The sequence below is a fragment of the Arachis stenosperma genome, chromosome 3 (genome assembly GCF_014773155.1).
Source record: "Arachis stenosperma cultivar V10309 chromosome 3, arast.V10309.gnm1.PFL2, whole genome shotgun sequence".
NCBI classification, from domain to species: Eukaryota; Viridiplantae; Streptophyta; class Magnoliopsida; order Fabales; family Fabaceae; genus Arachis; species Arachis stenosperma.
The window spans coordinates 44,792,279-44,801,508 of NC_080379.1; the positions used below are offsets into that span (position 1 = coordinate 44,792,279).

At 31.8% G+C, this 9,230-nt stretch overlaps 1 protein-coding gene across 4 annotated transcripts; it reads right to left on the reverse strand.

Moving 5' to 3' along the window:
- Positions 1–2,963: 2,963 nt before the first annotated feature.
- LOC130970504 (cysteine-rich receptor-like protein kinase 44) lies at positions 2,964–6,441 on the reverse strand. Of its 4 annotated transcripts, none has more exons than XM_057896615.1 (8): positions 6,310–6,441; positions 5,440–5,619; positions 5,304–5,363; positions 4,984–5,114; positions 4,696–4,909; positions 4,393–4,627; positions 3,762–3,912; positions 2,964–3,324 (listed from the first exon to the last, which is right to left on the reverse strand). In XM_057896615.1, exons 1-8 carry the CDS (start codon positions 6,329–6,331, stop codon positions 3,037–3,039), a joined length of 1,281 nt encoding a protein of 426 aa, XP_057752598.1. In that variant the 5' UTR covers positions 6,332–6,441; the 3' UTR covers positions 2,964–3,036. The 4 variants fall into 4 exon arrangements, with proteins under 4 accessions (XP_057752598.1, XP_057752597.1, XP_057752596.1 ...); XM_057896614.1 differs by lacking the exon at positions 6,310–6,441 and adding an exon at positions 5,703–5,890; XM_057896613.1 differs by lacking the exon at positions 6,310–6,441 and having other exon boundaries at positions 5,440–5,680.
- Between the last annotated feature and the right edge of the window lie 2,789 nt (positions 6,442–9,230).

Sequence of the window (9,230 nt, forward strand, 5' to 3'; positions counted from 1 at the left end):
TGTCAGTCCGAGTTTTCTTTACAAGAGTGGTTCCTTCATGAGTGATTTGCAACTTGTCCCAGATTTTCTTTGCCGTTGTGCATCGTGATACTCGTCGGTACTCCTCAAAGCTGATAGCACAATTGAGCAGATTAGTTGCCTTGGCATTTAACTCCACCTTCTTCCTATCTTCCTCGGTCCAGCTTGCTTCTGGTTTAAGAGAGGTTACTCCTTGAACATTTGTGGTAGTTGGAAATTTAGGACCTTCCAAGATGATCTTCCAAAGTCTGTAATCCATGGCTTGTACAAATATCTTCATCCTCTCCTTCCAATAGGTATAGTTTTTCCATTGAAAAGAGGATGTTTGTTGCTTGATTGACCTTCAACCAGATTGTAAGACACCACGTTTGCGCCACTGTTTTCTGCCATGAGGATCTTTACTCCAAGCTGCAAAGCTTGATCTCTTTGAGACCAAGCTCTGATACCAATTGATGGTTTCAGTGGCTAAGAGAAGGGGGGTTGAATCTTAGCCCCTTTTTGCTTGCTGACACTTGCTTGGACTTAGAGGAAGTTTTTCTGTTTTTAGCTCGTCCCTACCCACGAGACATTTTCATTTTGTCTTGTCACTTGTCACGAGACATTTTTTATTTTTCATCTGAACAACAAAAACAGAATTGAAGTAGGAAGAGAGAAAAGATAACACCCAGATATATCCTGGTTCAGCTGCTAAGTGCAGTGCAGCCTACATCCAGTCTCCATCACAACAATGATGGAATTTCACTATAATCATCCAGATTACAACTTGTAAAGTGCTAACCCAACTTACAAGGGGATTCTCACAGAATCATGAAATACAACACAGATGTACAAAGGACCTCTAAGACATCTATGGCTTTTTCTTTTAATTTTGCACTCTCTGCCTTTTTTCGCTCTATGACTTTTTCTACAAACCTCACTGTTTGCCTTTTTCCATGAGACTCAAGACATGACAAAATTAAACAGAAAAATACAAAACAAAAAACATTGAAGGAGAAGAAGAACTGCTAGCTTAGGTAGCTCTGAGAACTCTGTGCCTTGCACTCTCAAATCTTACTCCTTGCTCCAAACAGTGGCTGTTCTCTCTTTTTAAAGAAGAGGGAAGCCTCCACACTTGAAGCCAACACCCAAACCAACTTCTTCCTCCTTCAAGAAAACCGGTTCGGCCATACAGAGAGAAGAGGTAACTCATGCAAAAACCAACATGCAAATACCTCTAGTCCTTCCTTGGTCATCACTCTTCATCAATCCGAGCGCTCCATCCTTGGCTTCCTCTCCAAGATGGATTTCTGGCCCTTGATGCTTCATGATGATGATGACTTCATCTGCTTCAATCTCTGCCTTCAACCATCACTTCGCCACTCTAGCTACTCCCTGTGATGGTTGAGCAGAATCAAAGACAAGCCATGCCTCCAAGGATCTTCTCTGCTGGCCGAATCTTCATCCTTCTTTTTGTGTATGAAGGATCCGAGATTATCTCACCAAATCTTACCATATTTGGTGATTATTTCAACCACAACATACTTTTTGTTTTCTTGCCACCATTGTGATGGACTTGTAGCTTGTTCTTCCCTTGCTTTGGTAGCTCTATTTTGCTTTCATGGAAGCCATTGTTTCCTGTGTAATAACCGAAGAGAGAAGAAAGGAGATGAGAGAGAAGAGAGAATGTGAAGAAAAAGCAATTCAAAGTGATTAAACAAATTAATTAAAGATAGCTTGCTTTTTCTTCCCTGGGTGGCGTGTGTCATAATAGCCATCAAATCAATCTTCTCTCTCTTTCTTATGTTTCCAATGCATTAATTAAATTTGAAATCCTTCAAAATAATGAAGTGGAATCCGTTGGAAGCATTTAGGCATTTCATTTGCTTCATGGATTCGAATAAGGCATGGAAACATTCATCAACATTGGGCTTGGTAGCAATAGGTTTTATTTTGGCCCAACTAGTAACCATTGCTTTTCTGATGGATTTTTATTTCGGATCAAACATAGGAAGCTTTCTTTGGGCTTGTAGTAACAATATTAATCTAGCCAGTTAATCATCACAATAATTCAGCCATATATCATTGAATATTTTTGAATCAATGCTGAATTGGAAAGCAAATTCACACTTGGGCTGTAGCATTTTATTTTATTTTCGGCTCATATAAAAACCTGCATCACAAAATTATCAATTAGCATATGATTAATTGAAATTGAATTAATAATTTTGCAATTGAATATTTTAATAATGTTTGTTCATCACAAATATTAATTTGGAGTTTTCCAAACTCATCAAAAACAAAATAAAATTTAGGTATATTTTTAAAATTTTTGATAAATTTTAAAAACAAAAAAATACTTTACTCATTAATATATTATATATACATTGTTTAGTTTATTTTTAATATATATTTTATATTTTAATATTTATTTTATATAGATAATTATTTTGATAACTGATATTTTGTATACACGGAATTATACAAAATATTCAAGAGAAAGTTGAATTAGTTCACCATATATATTATATACACTAAATGAAGCAAATGTAATGCATATATTGTAAGTATTATAGCACCCTAAACTAAAACTCCTCTCCCCTTAAATTCCTTCTTCAAGACCATGTCCTCTTGTATGAGTTTAAATTGAACATAGTCATTATCTCCGACATGTCTCAATAGTGAGAGGAATTGTATGTTTATTAAATATATTGGTGATTATTATATTGTCTAAAATATAGTGTTTAACTTATTAAAAGAAATTAAAAATTAATATTTAATTTAAATTATAAAATAAATAATTTTTAAATATTTAAAATTTGTAATAAAAAAAAGTTAAAAAAACTAGACAATAAATAATAGACACCGTAGAATTAGCTAAATATATTTAACAAGTATTCTAACTGTAACTATATCTATCATAAGACTCCTCGTAAAGTGATAGTGATTGTTTTTAATACATGTATTATTTATGAATATACAAGAATTTCTTCTGAATATAGATCCGTTTAAGCAATCCTTCTGGTTACTACATAAGACTACTCATGGGAGATGTGAAAGCATGGATATTACTTCTGGGGAAGGGGTTTGAAAATCAGTTTTGCGCCTTCGATCAAGAAATGCAGGCCTCATTGGTGTTGTGACCATGTCAATTTTGAATGTCAAGAGTGCCACGATCTCTGACATCGGAGGTCTTAGATTTGCAAGAGGCTGAAGGCAGAGGAATGCCACGTGGAATGCTTGCATAACATCTTTCTCCACGAACCCCTCTTCTTTCAGCTTTGGATCTACAAGCTCCATAATCTTTGAGTTCTCGTAAAGTTTCCATGCCTATTTCATCAACATAAAAAAGATGAGCCTAGTTCATTAAATAAGAATCTAACTAGCTTATGTTTCTCTGAATTATGAGTGATATCCCAAATCAGTTAGTGGGACAATTTAATCTTCAATAAATTTTAATCACTAAATCAATACTTAATATTTTATTTTATTAGACAAATCAATTTTCATGTAAAAAAGTTATATAAATAAATCACTGTCGTTATTTAATAAAAGATATAACTAAAAATTTTAAAAACTTTTAGATAGGTCCCTAAAGATGAACAATATCATGGAGGAACTAATTTGTCTAACAAAATAAAATTTGAGGACTGATTTAGTAATTAAAATTTGCTGAGGACCAAAGTGTCCGATTAAAAATTTCTTAGGGACTAATTTAGAATATTACTCCTAAATTATTGAGATTTAATAGAGTTGAGAAACTTTACATATTCCGGGAGGTACTGCATTTCCAATGACAAAGTGAGATCTGTGTTTTTTCTACAACAAATAATTTCGAGCAACAGAACTCCAAAACTATAGATATCCGCCTTTTCTGATAATTCTCCTCTTAAAGCGTATTCAGGTGCTGTATAACCCCTTTTTCAAGAAATTAAAAGAACATACAGAAAATTATGCTATTTGAAACACTGTGTACTTAGGTTCATTTACTTCTTAAAATGAATAATCGCATACTAACTTATCAACTTGGAAACATTTCTAACTAAAGCTAACTAACTTTAGCAATAGTGTGGTTACTTGGGATTTGTAATAACTGACGATAAGTAACATAAATAGAAAACTGCACCCAAGACCTTAGTCTAATGGTGAAAATCTTTGCTTTACAATATGTGTTGTGTACTCAAGTTTGAGACTTGATTAGGGTCAATAGTGGATGAGAACTCTTAATATTGTGCGTATAATTATGTGTGTGTTCATTTATAATACTCAAAATTAGAGGCTATCGAATTTATGACAAACAAAAAAACATACATAGAAAACTGAAATATAACACGAGTAACATGGTGAATATGCAGCTAGCATATATAGTAATTTAAAATATATAATAATTGGACTTACAATGTTCCAGCGAATTGTGTGCTAAGATAAGCTTGGTCTTCAGGGAAGAATCTGGCAAGGCCAAAGTCTCCAATCTTGGGATGAAACTTATCATCAAGAAGAATGTTGCTTGCTTTGATGTCTCGGTGAACAATTCTTAGATGTGAATCCTCATGAAGGTACTGCAATCCCCTTGCCACGCCTAGAACAATTTGGAACCTATTGCTCCAATTCAGGAATCGATCAGCATTGTTCCCTGCATCAGGGGAACGCTCTGTTTAACCAATTCTAAACTCTTGTGGGAATTATAAAAAGAAGGGATACCATATATGAAGAGGTCCAAACTTCTGTTCTTCATGTATTCATAGACAAGTATCCTTTGTGGTCCATCAATGCAACATCCAAGAAGGCGAACGAGATTTTTGTGTTGGATACTTGTGATCAACCTCACCTCTGCCAGAAACTCTCTTTCTCCCTGCTGGGATTTGTTCAAAGATAGTTTCTTAAGAGCAATTACTCTTCCATCCATCAACTTTCCCTATCGAAACCAAAAATGCACTTCAGGATCAGCCATACATATGTTTTGTATTAGCCTCAACTTTGTAATCATACCCGATAGACAGGCCCAAATCCACCACTTCCAAGAAGATTAGTAGCAGAAAAATTCTTGGTTGCTCTTCTTAATATCTGGTAGTCAAAGTAACTAATTGTCCTAAGGTTCCCACTCAACAACTCCATGGATCCTGGGTACACACAACAATTTTAATTTTGTTGTCCTCCATTATAAATTTATATGTACTAGTATTTTTTCCCTCTTAATAGCGTTTAATCATATATTGTTGGGTACACACACCAATATATGATCAATAACAAATGTGAAATTAATTAAAAACGTATTGATACACACTGTGCCACGTTTCAAATTCAATTACCTTGCTGTTGTTTAGATGAAAACATCATATCTATAACTTCTGCTGTTTCAGTAAGTTTCCCTAATTAAGAAGCCAACCCACAAATTAATATAAACAAATATCTTTAACATAGATTCTGTTCTCAAATTAAAACTACCTTGTTTGCCTTTAGTAGTTTTAGGAGGTGTTGTATTTTTGGTCCCTTTGGTACGCTTCCAAAATACAACCAAAATTATCAACAATATGATGAACACCACTATCCCTCCAAGGAAGAACAAAGTTGTATCAGTTTTCTTAGGGGATGGCTCTTCATTAGATGCTGGAGGTGGTGGATCCACTGCGATGAAACAAATTAAAACTATCAAATTCATAGAACTTTTCATTCATTCATGTTCAAAGCTTTGACAAAAGAATACTAACCTAAGCCGGGAGAATCATAGAAAATGTCATTTCTAGGCATATGTAGAAACTTTGAACAAGATCATCTAATGTTACTGTATAAAATGAATGTGATTTCCAAAAATTCCAGGATTGAGGAAAAAGAATAAAAGAAAAGAAAAAAAAAAGTATAAAATGAATAGATCAAAGTCATCAAACTAATAACCAACTTGGGCTCGTCAAGTAATTTGCTAACTCGTCCACTTAAACAAGTGTCGAGAAATTTAAATCCCATCTTGTGCATACAATAACTCATTGGCTAGCGACAAATCGTTAAATGAAGTTCAAATCAATAATAGATTAGTCTTTAGTTTACCGAGCCAGGAGATACTATAAAAAAAATTGATATTGCATGTTATTATAGCCAAATTTGTGTCTTTCTTTCTAACATAATTTTCAACCTAAAACAGTATCCTAATTCTCCTATAATCCTATCCTAAGATATTGATAATGATTATAGTTTGATAATTGAAATCAAAAGCTAATAATTAATATTCAAAATTACTCAAAAAGAAATTATGAGCATAATGCATGAATTATTTCCTATGATTCAAAACCAAATCTAAATAAAAGGAAGAAAAAACGAGACCTTCTAGTACTCCACGGGGCATTATTGTTGTTCTTGGGAAAGAATAACCAACTCTGGTCTAAATTGTTCAGACACAATAATTCATTCAGCAAGAACTGGCAACAGCTATAGCTAGATAATCAAATTAAATTAACTAAATTATTTTATACTTTTAATTAATTAATATTTCTGTTTGTATTTAGAAAGAGATTGAAAATTGCAGAAATGAAAAAAGGGATCATTGTGGGAAGTGGAGAACAGGAGAGAGGTATTCAAAGGTTGTGTTTCATATAGGATTCATCGAAAACAAGGTAATATAATGTCGGCTAGTATTGTTGGAAAACATATCTTGTTGAATACAAACTTCCAATGCAGTATCTTTCTCTTATTCTTGCTTCATTATAATATTAGTTAAGTAATTATTAATTAAGGGGAGAATAATTAGACCATCAACTAATGTGCTATGCAGTGTTTGCATGCAGGGAGATCAGAGTTCCAAATTCTGAGATATGAATTTATTTAACTGTGGATTAAAGTTTGTGGCTGTCAACGAGCATAATAATGATTCACAATTTCAAAATTTAAAATGAAAAGTAATTAGGTAATTGCAAAAAAAAAAGTTAATTACATATAGAAGAGAGATATTTTAGACAATTTGTGGGTCTTTTATGAATAAGTGCTTTAATATAATAAACGTTAAATAGTTAATTTTTTAAAAATTATTTTATTTATCTTAAATTATAAATTTTAAGTCATAAATTCTTAGTCTTAAATATTAAATTATAAATTCTATATCATAAATTTTAAAAATAAGAATTTTTAGAATAAAAAATAGCTAATGTTGACTAATTAAAAATTAATTCTCTATATTTTTTTATAATATAAAATTGAGAGATAAGGATCTAAAATATTTTTTGAAATTCTCTCCTACTTTTAGAAAGCCTGTTAAATTTCATAAATGATCTAATTTTTAATATTATCTTTAAAAAAATATTAAGTGAATAAGTTATTTTTGTAACTAAATTCATAAATGATTTGTGATTAAATCTTGTTAATTTCTTGGATTTATGGTTCAGTTATCATTGGACAGCCAAGAACTAAATGTTTGTGGCTTTATTTGGGATTGTTTCTAAGTTTAAACTCTTGAGAATTTGATAAGATTTGAAGGTTGGAAAGTTAAAATGAACTCTATAAAAAATCAATAACCGTAAAGCTCGAGAACAAATTAAAAATCAAGCAAAAAATTTGAAAATGTTTTAGAACGGGTTCGATTTCTTTGATGAAAGGATAACTATTGAAACAAAATTTACTTTTAGGTTGAAGAAGTAATTTAATAAGAATCGAAGTTAGTTTTGTAATTATATAAGTTTTGGGGATATTTTGAGTAATAAGTAAAGTTCAGGAGTAAAACGGATATTTTATGAAAGTTTAAGGTTACTTTTCAAATATTAAAAACTATGAAATTAAATTAGAGATTTTATGAAAATTTTGGGTTAAAAAGTAAAATATTTAAAAGTTTGAAATCTAAAACGAAAACTCAGAATAAAGCCATATAAACTAGTTTTTTATATCAAAAGTAAGAATATTAATATTATTACTCTTTTAATTATTATTTTTTTATTAAAGATATTATTTTTATTAAATAAGAAAAGAGAGGTAAAACAGTTATAATTCCTAAAAGTTTTAGAAGACAAAGTTAAGTTAATAATCTTATGATTAATTCTTCATAAAACGTCTAGGGAGAGACGAGGGAAGAGTGTGAAGACGATTTGTGGTATTGAAACAAGAAAAATAAAAGAGTGATAAATAAAAAATAAAATAAGAAGAAAGAAAATTATTAAAGAGATCTCTGTTACAGGAGAGCAAAGATCATACGTTAAAAGAATCTACGAACCTCTGCCACATGAAAGCAGATTTCTGCCACAGGAGAGTAGAGAGCATACACTAAAAGAATCTAACAAACATCTACCACAGGAGAGCAGAGAACAAGAAAGAAAAGAATGTATTAATTAATGGGATTTCTGCCATAGGAGAGTAGAGGGTAAAGATAAAAAGATTTTAAAAGTCTGTCTGCCACATGAGAGTAAATACAACCTTGTTTGGGGTTTAGGACCAAATGTATGTGGAAACGCTCACACATTGTGAACTGTTTTCCAACTGTAAGTATATTACAACATGTTTAAAAGTCACATTGTATGTGGCCTAGCCGTAAAACTTATATGCACACTGTATGCATCTGGAAAGCCATATCTGGGACTTGTGCTCAGGTAATGTTGGGAGCGAATAGGCAACTGATACATGAGCTCATGACCTGTATAGGACAGACATGCATTATAATTGTTTGCACATACTTTTTTATGATTGTGTGTATGTGTGCTTCTTGACTTGTGATTTCTCTACATTCTGTGGTTTGTTATGGTTGTTCATGTGTACTTTCTGCTATTTCTTCCTGTATCTTGGTTTGTTAAAAGTTGTTTGTATTTCGGAGTTTGTTGTCATTGGCTAAGTATAATAAAGAATAAAATTAATTTAACTTTTAACCCCTACCCTACTAAAAACTCCCCAATTCTTACCCTTTATTTTTACCCCTTTCAGCTAGAAGTGCGAAGGCTTATTATAAAATTGCAGGAGCATGGAAGAATATGTTTGCAAATTGAGTTGTTGATATAATTTATTTTTTCCCTTGTCTTGTTAGTTAAAGTTTTATTCAGAGAGGTAGGTTTTGTAATTGGTTTTGTATGTAATACTACGATGTATTATTAATATTAAGTACGTGAATATGTGTTATTTTGTTCTTGTTGAAAAAGTTTTTAACTTTTAGTAAAACTGCCAATAGATTAATGTGTAAAGGCTCAATATTAAATAGATATAAAGAAATTAGGTTAGTAACGCCTTACTTTTGGGACGATCATGATGTACTGAAAGTTGGGTCGTTACACTTC

Coding starts and splice junctions, on each gene's coding strand:
- LOC130970504 (XM_057896613.1), bottom strand. CDS start 5,665: ATGAAAAGTTCTATGAATTTGATAGTTTTAATTTGTTTCATCGCAGTG. Junction 4,910..4,983: donor GATTTGGGCCTGTCTATCGG/GTATGATTACAA, acceptor TGGTTTCGATAG/GGAAAGTTGATGGATGGAAG. Junction 3,913..4,392: donor ACACAATTCGCTGGAACATT/GTAAGTCCAATT, acceptor TTCTTGAAAAAG/GGGTTATACAGCACCTGAAT.